Source organism: Stenella coeruleoalba (assembly GCF_951394435.1).
Source record: "Stenella coeruleoalba genome assembly, chromosome: 7".
Classification (NCBI taxonomy): domain Eukaryota; kingdom Metazoa; phylum Chordata; class Mammalia; order Artiodactyla; family Delphinidae; genus Stenella; species Stenella coeruleoalba.
In genome coordinates, this window is record NC_137153.1 from 80,269,863 (window position 1) to 80,286,789 (window position 16,927).

The 16,927-nt window shown below is 36.5% G+C and overlaps 1 protein-coding gene across 6 annotated transcripts in view; it reads left to right on the top strand.

The window, feature by feature from the left end:
* VPS13A (vacuolar protein sorting 13 homolog A) overlaps window positions 1–16,927 on the top strand; it is a 244,162-nt gene that overhangs the window by 117,582 nt on the left and 109,653 nt on the right. For all 6 annotated transcript variants that reach the window (XM_079927399.1, XM_079927403.1, XM_079927398.1 and 3 more), the window contains 3 exons: window positions 484–651; window positions 1,981–2,285; window positions 15,776–15,923. In XM_079927399.1, coding sequence (XP_079783525.1) covers window positions 484–651; window positions 1,981–2,285; window positions 15,776–15,923 — 621 coding nt within the window. The remainder of the gene's footprint in view (window positions 1–483; window positions 652–1,980; window positions 2,286–15,775; window positions 15,924–16,927) is intronic.

The window sequence follows — 16,927 nt, forward strand, 5'->3', positions numbered from 1 at the left end:
TTTCTGTTTTTTCCATTTAAAAAAATCTTGTGCCAGACCTAGTAAATGGATTTCATGGCCCATAAAGGGAGTTGCCACTACTGATTTGAAAAAACTTGCAGTGTAGATTCTAATAAAGAAGTTAGGGGCTTCCCTGGTGGCGCAGTGGTTGAAAGTCCGCCTGCCGATGTAGGGGACACGGGTTCGTGCCCCGGTCCGGGAAGATACCACATGCCGCGGAGCGGCTGGGCCCGTGAGCCATGGCCGCTGAGCCTGCGCGTCTGGAGCCTGTGCTCCGCAACGGGAGAGGCCACAGCAGTGAGAGGCCCGCGTACCGCAAAAAAAGAAAAAAAAGAAGTTAGAATTGTTGTCTTATTTGTACTTGGCTTGACTACTTACAAGATTTTCCAGATATGTGTGTATATCTTGCGTTTGCTTTATTTTTGTACTGAAGACATATCATTTCGAGAGTGGATTTTGACAATTAAATTTTCTCTCATTAAGGCTGTTTATATTACTGGAAAAGAAGTTTTCAGCTTCAGAGTCGTTTCTTATATGGGTGCAACTGCTGGTTCTGCGTACACAGACATGAATGTGTTTGACAGTCAAGTTAATTTAACTGTTGGTTGCATTGAAGTAGTTCTTGTCACAAAATTTCTGTATTCTGTATTGGTAAGTATGTTAATCGGTTTTTTATTTATTCTTTCCTACTAGTTGGAAAGTGTTTGCTGTGCATCAAGCATAGATGAAGCATTCCTTACTTGATTTTTTTTTGTCCTGATTTTTCAAGATATTCTGGGTACCATATATCATGACTGAAATGTATAGTATACTGTTTATATAACATCATTTTCACATGGGAATGTTCTAGCTAATTGAAATATGTATTTTATAAACATATTAAATATATGTATATTATATATCATATATGTTATCTATATTAATTGAATTCTTTATACATTATTAGTTTGAGTGTTTTACCTGACTTCCAGCTCTAACTAAAAGTGCTAAATATATAATTGAAGTTTGGTTTGGTCATCAAGAAAATTATGTTTTCTATTGCATTCTAGTTCTGTGAATATTTGGGGCTTTGAGGGATTTAGATTTAATCCCTATATTACACTTCCCTGAGGTATTTAAGTTCTGTTTCTGCCTTTCATAGTTTTGTTTTTTTTTTCCCTTGCTGTCAGCTGATGTTTTTTCCTGTGTCATACCTGTCTCTATGACTTCACTATTCATTCTTTTAACTAAATTGTGGTATATAAACTAAATAATCAGTTGATTCTAAATAAATAGTGTTGCTGTTTTTGTGATCTTTTAAACTGAGGTTATCATGCAGTTTTTCCTATAGCCATAAAAACTTTTTTGTACAAAAAAAGTAAAAATGAAAAAATATTCTTGTTTAATTTTTTCTAATTTCTTTTTATAACTCAGAAGCATTATATCACTGAGCCCTTTTGTGATAACTTTATACTGAAAAATTATTGAAAATAATTAAAACATGAAATTAATTAAGCATGAAAATTAAGTATAATTCTGGGTGTATTTTATATCATTTAGTATTTTCCCCACATTTCAGGAATCAGAAAACTTTAGAGTTCTTGACAGACATATTTTTATTACTGTTTTATCTTATAAACGTAAATAAGCTCTCTGTCCATTGTGGTTGTGTAGGGAAATACAGTGTGATTGTTGAGCCATTAAGGAAAGTGAGATAAAAAGGGAAATAGATGCCAGTGAAACATTGGAGCATCCACATGTTGCTTTGGTCCAGGGACTAGATTTTTACTGTTTTACTGTGTTTTTGTATCTTTGTGTTTCTCAACCTTTATTGCAGAAAATTACGGTTTAATATAGACAAGTCAGACTTTGAATAAATAATGCTTAGTTGTTCCAAGAGAAAATTTTTCTTATGGAGGTAAAATCAGAAATATCAATATACATTTAATAGTTTTATTCATTAATGGTAGCCTTAAGAATATAATTCTGTTTTCTTTATAGGCTTTTATAGATAATTTTCAAGCAGCTAAACAAGCCTTCGCAGAGGCAACTGTTCAGGCAGCAGAAATGGCTGCTACTGGTGTAAAAGAACTGGCACAAAGGAGTTCTAGAATGGCATTGGATGTTGACATCAAAGCCCCAGTTGTGGTTATCCCACAGTCTCCAGTTTCTGAAAATGTTTTTGTTGCTGATTTTGGACTAATTACAATGAAAAATACATTCCATGTGATAACAGAGAGTCAGATCAACCCCCCACCCATTATTGATTTGATAACGATAAAGCTGAGTGAAATGCGACTATACAGGTAAGCTTTTCACAAATATATTTATGTAGAATGCAATCTTTTTCTAACTTTTTACATTTAAGGCTTTGGTATCTTGAGTTTTCTGTTTAGAGTGGAACTTAATTTTATTATAACTGTACTTAATTTTGTGATTTCCTCTTCCCCAAGTATTTTTTGGTAAAATCAATTATAGTCTTCTAGTTTTTAAAAACCTAGGAAGTATTGGAAAATTCCTCATTAGGTAATTAGGAATGCTGTAAAATTTGTTATCTGAGGAAGAATATTTGTACTTACTTGCAGTTCTTTATAAATTATAAGGTTATGGAAGAAATGGTAGAATTTCTAATATATTTATTCACTCAGCAAGTACAGCAGTACCCGAAGTACTCTATCAGCTTTGTGCTGTGGATCTGATACGCTAATTAAAGACACACACAACACACACACACACACACACACACACACACACACACACACACACACACACACACACAGTAGAGTACAATCTTATATATTCACTCTGCATAGGATTAGGAATTAGGAGAATAAGTGAATATCCAGATAGTTTCCAGAACTTTTACTGTGCTGTTTCTAATCATCTATTCTAGATTTAATGCCCTGTTCCTCTTACAACTTGGATTCATCACTACTTAAACTTGCTCTTTTCTTTCTTTCTGTAATTTTTTTCTTTGATCTCATTCTATTTATTTTTTTCCTTTTTATTTTTGCTGCTTCTCTGGCTTCTGGCAGGTCTGTCTCCCTCCTGCCATTCTTTCCATCAACTGAATATTTTTAAAACAGCTTTATTGAGATATAATTAGCATATAATAAATTGCATACTTTTAAAGTATACAGTTTGATAAATTTGATACGTATACACTTACGATAGTTTGAGTACAACTGTGTTAATTCTTCCTTAAATATTTTGTAGAATTCACCAGTGAAGCCACTGGGGCTGGTATTTGCTTGTGGGAGATTTTTAACTACAATTTCCATTTCTTTAGTAAACTTGGGACTATTCAAATTAATTATTTTTGAGTGATTTTTAATTTTTTTCAAGAAATGTGTCTATTTCACCTACATTGTAGAGTTTTATGACATAAAGTTCAAAATACTCTCTTCTTACTCATTAGTATCTATATTGATGTTACCTCCCCCATTCTTGATATTTATAATTTATACCTTAATCAGCCTGGCTAGAGGTTAATCGGTTTTATTGATCTTTTTTTTTTCCTATGGGATAACTGGGTGTCCATTATTTTTTTCCCTTCCAGTTTTATTGAGATATAATTGACATACAGCACTGTATAAGTTTAAGCTGTAAACATAATGATTTGACTTACCTACATCATGAAATGATTACCACATAAGTTTAGTAAACATCCATCATCTTCTATAGATACAGAATTAAAAGAATAGAAAAAAAAATTTTTTTATGAGGAGAACTCTTAGGATTTACTCAGTTAACAATTTCCATATGTAACATACAAGAGTATTAATTATATTTATCATGTTGCACATTATATCCCTAGTACTTATGTATCTTATAACTGGTAGTTTATACCTTTTGACTACCTTCATCCAGTTCGCCCTCCTCCTACCCCTTGCCTCTGGTGACCACACATCTTATTGCTTTTTCTATGAGTTGGTTTGTTTTGAAGCATAATTGACCTACAGAACTATGTTAGTTCCTGTATCATAACATAGTGATTCAGTATTTCTGTACATTTCAAAATGATCACCATGGTAAGTCTCTACCATAGAAAGATATTACATAGTTACTGACTGTATTCTCCACACTGTACATTTCATAGCCACGACTCATTTATTTTGTAACTGAAAGTTTGTACCTCTTAATCTCTCACACTTATTTCTCTCCTCCCCCCACCCCTCTCCCCTATGGCAAGCACCTGTTTGTTCTCTGTATCTATGACTGGTTTCTCTTTTGTCAACGTTTCTTATTTGTTTTGTTATTTAAATTCCATATATAAGTGAAATCATACAGTATTTATCTTTCTGTCTGATTTATTTCACTTAACATAATATCCTCTAGGCCCATCCATATTGTCACAAATGGCAGGATTTCATTCTTTTTTTGTGGCTGAGTAATATTTTAGTGTGTGTGTGTGTGTGTGTGTGTGTGTGTGTGTGTGTATACACACACATACATACATATACACACGCACCACATCTTATTTATCCATCAGCCACTGATGAACACTCAGATTGTTTCCATATCTTGGCTACTGTAAATAATGCTGCAATGAACTTACGGGTATGTGTATCTTTTCAAATTAGTGTTTTCATTTTCTTTGGATAAATACTCAGGAATGGGATTCCTGGGCGGGGCCAGTTCCTGACAAAGCTGGCTGCGGTATTCAGGGTGTCCCAGAGTTAGTGTCATCCCTGAGGTGGGCAGGGCCAGATATTGGGGTGGTTGAGAGTCTCAAGGTGTCCCAGAGCTGGTGTTGGGCCACTGGTGGGCAGGGCTGGGACCCAGTGGTCCCATGGCTGGTGTCTGCCCACTGCGGGAGTAAGGTCATGTCCTCAGAGGGGGAGCGTGCCGGCCTGCTGATGGTCAGAGCTGGGTCCTGTGGTCTCTTGCTGTAGAGCTTGGTGGTCCCAGAGCTGGTGTCAGCCTACAGGTGGCAGGGCTGGGTCCTGGGGCGGCCAGGAGCTCAGGGGGTCCTATGGGAGTTGGTCTGCTGGTGGGTGGAGCTGTGTCAATGCTCAGCTAGCTACTTGGTGTGGGATGTCCCAGGACTGGTGCCTATTGACTGGTGGGCTGGGACGGGTCCCAGTGTTAATGAGCTAGAGGGAGGATTCCAAAATGTTGCTTGCCTGCAGCATTGTCCTCGTGGTTGAATGAGCATCCAGAAGTGGCTTCTGCCAGCGTCTGTGTCCCCAGCGTGAGTACCAGAAGCTTCCTGCTTCTCTGGGAGGCTCTCTAATATCAGCAAGTGGGTCTGACCCAGGCTCCTTTTAAATTACTGCTTCTTCCCTTGGTCTCAGAACATGTGAGATTTTGTGTGCACCCTCTAAGAGTAGAGTCTGTTTCCTACTGCCCTTTGACTCTCTCAAAAGTATGCCCCACTGGTCTTCAAAGTCAGTCATTCTGGGAACTCTATGCTGGGCAGCCTGATGAGGAGGGTTGTACCCCTCGTTCCTTGGGGAGAACTTCTGCAATTATAATTATCCTCCCATCTGTGGCCTGGGGGTATGGTTCTTTACTATACTGTGTCTACACTTCTCCTACCTGTGTTGTTGTGGTTCCTTCTTCATATCTTTAGTTTTTAAATAGCTTCTTCTCTGCTGGTCTTAGGTCATCCTCATTGATAGTTACTCTGTAAATATTTGTAATTTTGGTGTGCTCCTGAGAGGAGGTGATCTTAGAGTCTTCCTATTCCTCTATCTTGGCCATTCCCTGGTTATCCATTCTTGACAGTTCAGTTTTATTGCTTTTAAAGCACCAGCTTTTGGTTTCTTCTCTTCTTTTTCTGTTTTCTCTTTCATTGATATCTGCTTTGATATTCATTATTCCTTCTGCTTACTTTGGGTTTAATTTTGCTCTTTTTCTAAGTTTCTTTAGGTGGTGGCTCAGATGATTGATTTGAACATTTCTTTTCTAGTATATGCATTTAGTACTACAATTTGGAGTTCTTCTCTGTAGCTCTGTCCTCTCTGGAATTTTACCATATGAACTCTAGCTGCCTTGGTTTCCCTGGACTCTCAGGTCTGTCTTCATAACTCATGGACTTTACTGGTTATTTCTTGGCTTTCTTATCCATCCCCCCGCTTTTCCATGACCTTTAAATTATCTCAAAACAATTGAAGTTGGAGCATTAGGGCTCATCTTGTTTTTTCTTGCCTCAGTAATCAGTGTCCATTGCCTAATGTCCTGTATCTTGAAAAACATTTTTTAATATATCTTGCATGTGTGTCTTTGTGGGGGGAGGGAGGAATTGTTTCAGGCAGGAGAGTAAATCTAGTTCATGATATTTCATCTTAGATGGAAGGAGAAATTTCCATCAATTGAATATTTGAGTATTTATTAAGCGTGTAATATATCCCAGGCACTGTGCTAGGAACGTGAAGTATTGTAGTGAGCAGTCTTTACAAGGGATGAATAAATAGTACCTCCCTCATTAGATTGTTGAGATAGGTACTATTTAATGAATTTTATGAGCTGATGCATAAAAACAGGATCATATTTAGATTTTGGAAGGGTTGTAGAAAATAGGTCAAAAGGAGACAAAAGTGGAAGTTGAAAGAATGGTTTGCTAACTGCTGGAGTAATTCACATAAGAATTAGATGTGACTCAGTCTAGGATAAGGAAGTGAGGTAGTAGAGGACTAACCAGGTGTGACAAATTTGAGAAGTAGAATTAAAGGTAACTGATTATTAAAGGGGTGTCAGGGTTAAAAGAGAGTAGTTAAAATAGACTCCAGCTTGCAGGTTTGTAAAATTTAGCATTTGGTAATAATGCAGTTCAGCGAGATATGACAGAGCAATGCAGAAAAAAAAGTAGAGTGGAGATGTTAACAAGTTCTCTAATGGGCAAAGTAACTTGAAAATGGTTACATGACTTTTATATGAAGATATCTAGAACCAGATCTGGAAAGCACCTAGATATAGTGTCTGGATATTGGAAAGTGTTTGGATTTCTAGATTTGGGAGTGTTTAATAATATTTAACTAGTTATAGAAGCCATCAAAGTGAGTAAGGTCACACAGAGAATTTGTAGAGTGGGACATGTGGGGCAGAATGCTGAGGAATGTCCATATTTAAGGAATGGCAGATGAAAATCCCTCAAAAGAGGTTAAGATGGAGCAAGCAAAACGATGGAAAGGGAACCAGGAGAATGTATTGAAGTAGCGTTGAGGATCATGTTGTTGATAACCATGAATAAACAGTATATGATTTTTTTCATGTAGTACTTGATATTTGGTATTTGGAATCCAACAGTCTGTTGGATTCAGGCAAGACAGTTTTTAACAAGCAGATGTGACTGAAGATAGTGAGACAAGATTTTAAATATTGAAAGTCATGTTGACAGATAATGGAGAGGGAAGAAATTGAAGACAAGAAAATACTGATAGACTAATGGAATATAGAGAGTGGTTTATAAACTGGAGATTCAGTAGTCTCAAAGTCTTCAAAAATGAACACTGACTAGTTATTGATAGATTGCAGCAAGAATAGAAGGTGGTTAACCTGAATGGTGTTACTCTTTAAGGAGTAGAAGAGAGAGTGGATGAGCATTGTTCCAAATTAAGAAAAATGGTTTGTATCCCTCAACTCTGAGGTAGATAGAGTGTTGGAGAGAAATCAGACTTTAATAGAGCTTCATGGAAAGCCGGGTTTCAGTTAAGATAAGAAATGAATGATACATTTAGTGAAGACATAGGAAAATGTAGAATGATTTGTTTAGCCAAGTCCAGGGATTTCAGAAATTACAGGGAAATATTGAAATGAAAGACTTCTATTTTAATAATAGGCTATAGACATACAGTAATAATTTAAACCTTTAGGAGGCTCATTAACTTGGAGTTTAAACTGTGTAAAAGTCTGAATTTACTAAAAACAGAACATTTATGCATCTATATTTAATCACGTCTTGTTTGACTTCAAGAAATGATCTAGACACATCTTCTATTCAACATAGTATTGGAAGTCCTAGCCACAGCAATCAGACAAGAAAAAGAAATAAAAGGTATCCAAATTGGAAGGGAAGAGGTAAAATTGTTATTATATGCAGATGATATGACACTATATATAGAAACACCTAAAGGCTTCCACACAGAAACTACTAGAACTGATAAACGAATTCAGCAAGGTAGCAGGTTACAAGATTAACATATAGAAGTCAGTAGCATTTCTTTACAACAACAATGAAATATCAGAAAGGGAATGTAAAAAAACAATCCCTTTTACAATTGCAGCCCCAAAAATAAATACTTAAGACTAAACCTGACCAAGGAGATGAAAGACTTATATGCTGAGAACTATGAAACATTAATAAACGTAATTGAAGATGATTTGAAGAAATGGAAAGATACCCCATGCTCTTGGATTATTAAAATGACCATACTATCCAAAGGAAACTACAGATTTAATGTGATCCTTATCAAATTGCCCATGAAATTTTTCACAGAATTAGAACACACAATTCTAAAATTCATATGGAACCATAAAAGACCCAGAATGGCCAAAGCCTTCCTGAAGAAAAAGAACACAACAGGAGGCGTAACCCACTCAGACTTCAGACAATACTACAAAGCTACAGTAATCAAAACAGCATGGTACTGGCACAAAAACAGACATATGGATCAATGGAACAGAATAGAGAGCCCAGAAATAAACCCACACACCTACAGTCAATTAATCTTTGACAAAGGAGGCAAGAATATACAATGGGAAAAAGACAGTCTCTTTGGCAAGTAGTGCTGGGAAAGCTGGACAGCTGCATGTAAATCAGTGAAGTTAGAACACACCTCACCATACACAAAAATAAACTCAAAATGGCTTAAAGACTTAAGCATAAAACATGACACCATGAAACTCCTAGAAGAGAACATAGGCAAAACATCCTCTGACATAAATCATACCAATGTTTTCTTAGGTCCGTCTGCCAAGGCAATAGAAATAAAAACAAAAACAAATGGAACTTAAGCAAACTTACAAGCTTTTTCACAGCAAAGGAAACCATAATCAAAATGAAAAGACAACCTACAGAATGGGAGAAGATATTTGCAAATGATGCGACTGACAAGGGCTTATTTTCCAAAATATACAAATAGCTCATACAACTCAACAACAAAAAAAATCCCAATCCAAAAATGGGCAGAAGACCTAAATAGACATTTCTCCAAAGAAGAAATACAGATGGCCAACAGGCACATGAAAAGCAGCTCAACATCGCTAATTCTTCTTCTTTTTTAAAATAAATTTATTTTATTTATTTACTTTTGGCTGTGTTGGGTCTTTGTTGCTGCATGTGAGCTTTCTCTAGTTGTGGCGAGCAAGGGGCTACGCTTCGTTGCATTGCGGTGGCTTCTCTTGTTGTGGAGCACAGGCTCTAGGTGTGCGGGCTTCAGCAGTTGTGGCACGTGGGCTCGGTAGTTGTGGCTCGTGGGCTCTAGAGTGCAGGCTTAGTAGTTGTGGTGCACGGGCTTAGTTGCTTCGCGGCATGTGGGATCTTCCTGGACCAGGGCTCGAACCCGTGTCCCTGCATTGGCAGGCAGATTCTTAACCGCTGCGCCACCAGGGAAGCCCCAACATCACTAATTATTAGAGAAATGCAAATCAAAACTACAGTGAGGTACCACCTCACAGCAATCAGAACGGCCATCATTAAAAAGTCTACAAATAACAAATGTTGTAGAGAGTGTGGAGAAAAGGGAACCCTCCTACACTGTCAGTGGGAATGTAAGTTGGTGCAACCACTGTGGAAAACAGTGTGCAGGTTCCTCAGAAAATGAAAAACAGAACTACCAGATGATCCAGCAGTCCCACACCTGGGCATATATCTGGACAAAACTATAATTCAAAAAGATACATACATCCCTATGTTCATAGCAGCACTATTCACAATAGCCAAGACATGGAAACAACCTAAGTGTCCATTGACAGATGAATGGGTAAAGAAGCTATGGTACATATATACAATGGAATACTACTCAGCTATAAAAAAGAATGAAAGAATGCCATTTGCAGCAACATGGATGCAACTCGAGATTATCATACTAAGTGAAGTAAGTCAGAAAGAGAAAGACAAATACCAAATGATGTCACTTACATCTGGAATCTAAAATATGATACAAGTGAACCTATCTATGAAACAGAAACAGAATCACAGACATACAGAGCAGACTTGTGGTTGCCAAGGGGAGTGGGGAGGGATGGAGTGGGAGGTTGGGGTTAGCAGATGTATACTTTTTTTTTTTTTTTTTGCGGTGCGTGGGCCTCTCACTGCCGCGGCCTCTCGCATTGTGGGGCACAGGCTCCGGATGCGCAGGCTCAGCGGCCATGGCTCACGGGCCCACCCACTCCGCGGCATGTGGGATCCTCCCAGACCGGGGCACTAACCCGTGTCCCCTGCATTGGCAGGCGGACTCTCAACCACTGTGCCACCAGGGAAGCCCCAGGTGTAAGCTTTTATATGTATCAGTAGAATGGATAAACAAGGTCCTACTGTAATGCAGAGAAAACTATATTCAATATCCTGTGATAAGCCATAATGTAAAAGAATATGTATAAAAAAAGAATGTATGCATATGTATAACTGAATCACTTTGCTGTAAAGCAGTAATTAACAGAACATTGTAATTCAACTATACTTCAATTTTAAAAAATTAAAAAAACAAAAAATGATATAGATATGAATTAGGTGTGAGTCTGTATTACAAATAGATTGTTTTTAAAAAGTGTTCTCTAAATGTTTCTAGAGCATTAAATAACAATATATATTCTTTTCTGTCCAAAAAAGAATTTTTTTATTGAAGAAATACATAAAATGGTATTGGGGATGAATGTAAAAGATTGCTGGTGATATGACTACCCAAAGATAACTACTGTTAATAATTTGGAATTGTTTTCTATTTTATTATATCTGCACATATATTTAAGTGAAATAAGAATTCTGTTGTATATTGCGGATTGTAATTTTCTCTTAAAAATGTGCTATAAACATTTTTCCATATTATTTTGAGTGCATAATTTTTTCTAAATATTTTAATACATAGTTTTTAAAAAAATCCATCTGCCTGTTAAAAATTTAAGTTTTTTATTGTTGTTTTAAATAGCAGTATAATGATGATTGATATCTTTGTTTCTCAATACTTATATGATTTTCTACTCATTTCTTTAGGATAATTCATTTCCTTCAGATGAATTCCTAGAAACATAATTACTCATTTATAGAGTAAACCAATTTTCCCTGAAATAATTTTATCGCAAAGATGTTAACTGCAATATAAAATTTTAAAAAGATGTTTATAATACTTCTATAAGGAAAGTTGTAAAACTTAACCAAGGGCCAGAAAGAAATCTTGAATAATTTTTCAGAGAATATTTTCCTACATCTAATATTATAAAGGTGTCAGTTTCTTATAAATTAATTTATACATTTAATGCACTGTTAATTAAAAAATCACAACAGCTGTTCTTTTTAAAGCCTTTCAAAATTATTGTAAAGTTTTTCTGGAAATATAAATTGGGGGCAAGATGTAGAAAAGATTTTTTTGTTTTAATTGAGATTGGGCATGGGAGAATCATAACATTAGAGGTACTACTAAAATATATTAAATTACATTAAATACTACTAAAATATATTACAAAATTAAAATAATTAAGTTAGTGAAACAGTAGAAAACTCAGCAGCTGACTGTTGTGTGTATGTGTGTGTGCATCATCATTATTCATATATATTACAGTCAATCCCTGTTATTCATGGATTCCATATTTGTGAATATTTCTGCTTGCTAAAACTTACTTGTAACCACAAAATCAATATTCATGGCACTTTTACAGTCATTTGTGGACATGCGCAGAGCTGCAAGAAATTTGGGTCTCCCAAGGCCTTTGTTCCCAGCTGAGGTGTTAAACAAGGTGACGCCCTGCCTTCTTATTTGAACTCTCATGCTGTAAACAGTGTCCTTTTTGTGTGCCATGTTTTTTGCATTTAGGGGCTTTACCTTGGTGATTTTGCTGTTTAAAATGGCCCCAGAGCATAATGCCATTTATAAGCATAAAAAAACTAAAGGTGAGTGAATTGTATATTATATGAATTATCTCAGTAATGCTCTTTAAAAAACTATGGACAGGGACATCCCTGGTGGCGCAGTGGTTGAGAGTCCACCTGCTGCTGCAGGGGACGCGGGTTCGTGCCCCGGTCCGGGAGGATCCCACGTGCCTTGGAGCGGCTGGACCCGTGAGCCATGGCCGCTGAGCCTGCACGTCCGGAGCCTGTGCTCCGCAACGGGAGAGGCCGCAACAGTGAGAGGCCCGCGTACCGCAAAAAAAAAAAACAAAAACAAAACTATGGACAAATAACACATAAGTACCAGTCATATGGTAGAGAAGAACTTGCTAATTTAAGCACTGAAGAAAGAAGAAAAGTGATAAGGGAAAAATATCAATTGGCTTTGACTGTATAAAAGTATAAGTTTCTGAATATTAATTACCAAAACAAAATTCTGGGAAACATAGCATATGGGGTAATTAGCAACATCTGTAATAAAGGATAAAAATCCTTAAATATTTTAAGACAGTAAGTAAAAGATAATTTGAAAAATTGGTAAAGAACATGACTAGATGATTCTTTATAGGAACGGTGATAGCTGGTGTATAGCTAATAGAAATGTTCAACCTCATTAATATTCAAGGGAATGAAAATTAATACAGTGAAATGTTTGCATATTAAATTTGGAAAATCTTAATAATCAGTAATTCTCACTCTGGGTGCAGGGAGATGGATACTCTCATATGTTGTTATTTATATATTGATCCAATTTCTTGTATTTAGTTTGGCAAATAATTGAGGAGTACATGTCATATTGTAATCATCTGAGCCAAGTACTGGCAGTACATCAAAGAATAACATAAATATAGTCCTTACCCTCATGAATCTTTCATTCTAATTGAAACTACAGACAAGACAATGACCTATTAAATGTACTGGATGGGCCAAAAGGTTCGTCCAGTTTTTTCCGTAGGATGGCTCTAGTAGCACTTAGTTGTCTTTAACTTCATTCGAAACAGTTTCGTTAGATTATATGTGACAGGTCTCATATCAGTGTGCATTTAAAAAAAGACTTATCAAAGTTGTTGAATTTTTGTGTAGCCATTTTAATATTGAAGATGGAAGAAAGAAAGCAACATTTTTGGCATATTATGCTTTATTATTTCAAGAAAGGTAAAAATGCAGCTGAAACACAAAAAAAGATTTGTGCAGTGTATGGAGAAGGTGCTGTGACTGATCGAACGGATCAGAAGTGGTTTGTGAAGTTTTGTGCTGGAGATTTTTCACTGGAGGATGCTCCATGGTCGGGTAGACCATCTGAAGTTCATAGCGATCAAATGGAAACAGTAATTGAGAACAGTCAACGTTATACCATGCAGGAGACAGCCAGCATACTCAAAAAATCCATATCAAGCGTTGAAAATCATTTGCACCAGCTTGGTTATGTGAATCACTTTGATGTTTGGGTTCCACATAAGTTAAGCAAAAAAAACCCTTCTTGACCGTATTTCCACATGTGATTCTCTACTGAAACGTAATGAAAACGTTCTGTTTTAAAAACAAATTGTGACAGGCGATGAAAAGTGGATACTGTACAACGGTGTGGAACGGAAGAGATCATGGGGCAAGAGAAATGAACCACCACCAACCACACCAAAGGGCCCGTCTTCACCCAGAGAAGGTGATGTCGTGTACATGGTGGGATTGGAAGGGAGTCCTCTATTATGAGCTCCTTCCCGAAAACCAAGCAATTAATTCCAACAAGCACTGCTCCCAATTAGACCAACTGAAAGCAGCACCCGAAGGAAAGCGTCCAGAATTAGTCAACAGAAAATGCATAATCTTCCATCAGAATAACACAAGACCGCATGTGTCTTTGATGACCAGGCAAAAACTGTTAACAGCTTGCCTGGGAAGTTCTGATTCATCCGCCGTATTCACCAGACATTGCACCTTTGGATTTCCATTTCTTTCAGTCTTTACAAAATTCTCCTAATGGAAAAAATTTTAATTCCCTGGAAGACTAGTACTGGTAAGGAAAGGTTTTTCCAGAGGAAGTAATCTTTTGACACAGCAGTTAATATTTCTTGAAATTAGTCCAGAGGAAGAAATTTACTCAAAGACATGTACAAAGATAATGAACCAAGTATTATTTATTACAGTGATGAATTGGAAACAGCATAACTTTTTAACAATATAAGGTTGACTTAATGACTTATGGCATAGCTATATATTTTCATATTCACTTGTTAAAATTGTACATGTAGTATCCGCTTAGAGCTTTTAGATTCCTTAACTTAGTACCATTAAGGGAGATTGCAAGGATGCATACATGCTAAGTATAATGTTACCCTATAGTTAATACATTCAATGATATGATGCTAGGAATTCTAGGAGATCCCTGGTGACTCCCATATTTCTCTCCAATTGAATAAGTGATATGTAAATTCTACAGTCATAGCTTCATTCCCTAGTTGAAGAATTTGGGATTTGCTGCCAATTAAAATATAAATGTATTATTGAGGAGTACCACCTTGAGATTGTCATTTGAAGGTATAATGGGAGGCTTCTTTGGTCACATGTCACTTGAAAGGGGTTTGGTAACCTACTACTCTTTTCATCATTCCTGAGCATCAGTCCTACCCTTATAAGTACTTGGAAAGGCCAATATGGTTCAACTTAATATGAAATTGTCCATATTCAAGTATGTTTGATCCATAGAAATAGGAATTTCATATGGTGCAAACTGGTTTCTTATGAAGTAAGGGGATATGTGGTAATCGGCTAACATGTGTAAATCAGTGAATTTAAAATATTTTCATTTTTTTTTAAATTAATTTATATAGTTTTGACTGCATTGGGTCTTCGTTGCTGTACACATGCTTTTCTTTAGTTGCAGGGGCTGCTGTTCGTTGCGGTGTGCGGGCTTCTCGTTGCGGTGGCTTCTCTTGTTGCAGAGCATGGGCTCTAGGCACACGGGCTTCAGTAGTTGTGGCACGCAGGCTCAGTAGTTGTGGCTCGCAGGGTCTAGTGTGCAGGCTCAGTAGTTATAGAGCACAGGCTTAGTTGCTCCGTGGCATGTGGGATCTTCCCGGATCAGGGCTCGAACCCATGTCTCCTGCATTGGCAGGCGGATTCTTAACCACTGCGCCACCAGGGAAGCCCCTGAATGTTTTCATAATGTCTCGTGTAATGTATGTTTATAGATGATGTAGAGATAATTCTCATTTTAAGAGTTTATTGTCCAACTTGTATATATTTTTTTATTTTTGAATTTTATTTTATTTTTTTATACAGCAGGTTCTTATTAGTTATCCATTTTATACATATTAGTGTATATATGTCAATCCCAGTCTCCCAATTCATCACACCATCCCACCACCCCTCCCCGCCACTTTCCCCCCTTGGTGTCCATACGTTTGTTCTCTACCTCTGTGTCTCAATTTCTGCACTGCAAACCGGTTCAACTTGTATATTTTTGGCGCTTTTTAACATATTGCAAAATCCTATTGAAAAAATTCATTTTTCTTCAACATGGAACACTTCACCTCAGAGAAAGTCACCCAGGTTTCTTGTAGGTTTCTAGTGGGTGACTTTGAAAGTGTGTGACTTTCATCTCTCATTTTACATGGAAAACCTGTTCGATTTTATTTTTCTCTTCACACACACAAAATTATTGATTTCTATTATTTGTATATAAAATGATTAATTTTTTAACTATCTGATTTTGTATGAAACTATTCAAAACAATTTTATTTTTACTTATAGGTCTCAATTTATTAATGATGCATACCAGGAAGTACTGGATCTACTATTGCCACTAAATCTTGAGGTGATTGTTGAGCGAAATTTATCCTGGGAGTGGTACCAGGAAGTTCCTTGTTTTAATGTAAATGCTCAACTAAAGCCCATGGAGGTAACTTTTGAATGCTTATTGATTCCTGTTTTGTTTGTTAAAAAATATTGCTTGGGGACATAAGTCATTTTGTGTGTATAAGTTATATATTAATTACCTTGGTCACAAATGAAATAATAGCATATAACCTAGAATGCATTGAATGTTTGTCATTCATTTATTCAACAAATATTTGAGTGCCTACTGAGTGTTAGACCCTGTGCCAGATATTGGAGATCCTGTGGCAAAGAAGTTGTGACATTATCTCTGGTTTCATGGAATTTACCAGTGTAACGCAGGGGTTGGTGGTGGTGGTGGTCCAGAGGTGAGATAGACCGTAAAAAAGTACACAGGCACACAATTAAAATAGTTCTAAATTATGGTAAATATCATGAAGGAAACAAATATTAGACATGGTGCTGTAAGTAGTCAGTTAGATATTTTAATAAAGATGTTAGTGGAGAGGTCTAAGGCTGGAAATAATGATTTGGAAATCATCAGATTATAGATGGTATTTGAAGCTATGGGAATATATGAAGTAACGTAGCAAAGGTCCTAGAAGAATAGAGTGGTTGAAGATGAAAATGGCAAATGGTTAGTAATTTAGACGTAACTTTAATTCCCTATTGGTTGATATCGTGTCACAGATCTCCAGTGTAACTATCCACAAGTTCGTATTTTTACCTCTCGACTGGATGGAAGTCAAAACTGTATCACATGTTTTGCTAAAGTGACAGCAACACACACTCTTTCTGGAAGATTTCTTTAAGAAACCTACTTAACAGATTCTATTCCCTCCCTTCACCCCCCTGTTTCCCTTTCTGTTTCTCCCCATAAAAATTATATTCAAAAAGAGAAAATCATCATTTAAAAAATTTCAGATTTGTAACTTAAAAATGTATTTAAAACTTAAAACATGATGATCTCTAACACACCATTGTAAAGCAATTATATTCCAATAAAGATGTAAAACAAATGAAACATGATGATCTCAACTCAAGATCTTTAAATTCTGTGTATAAGAT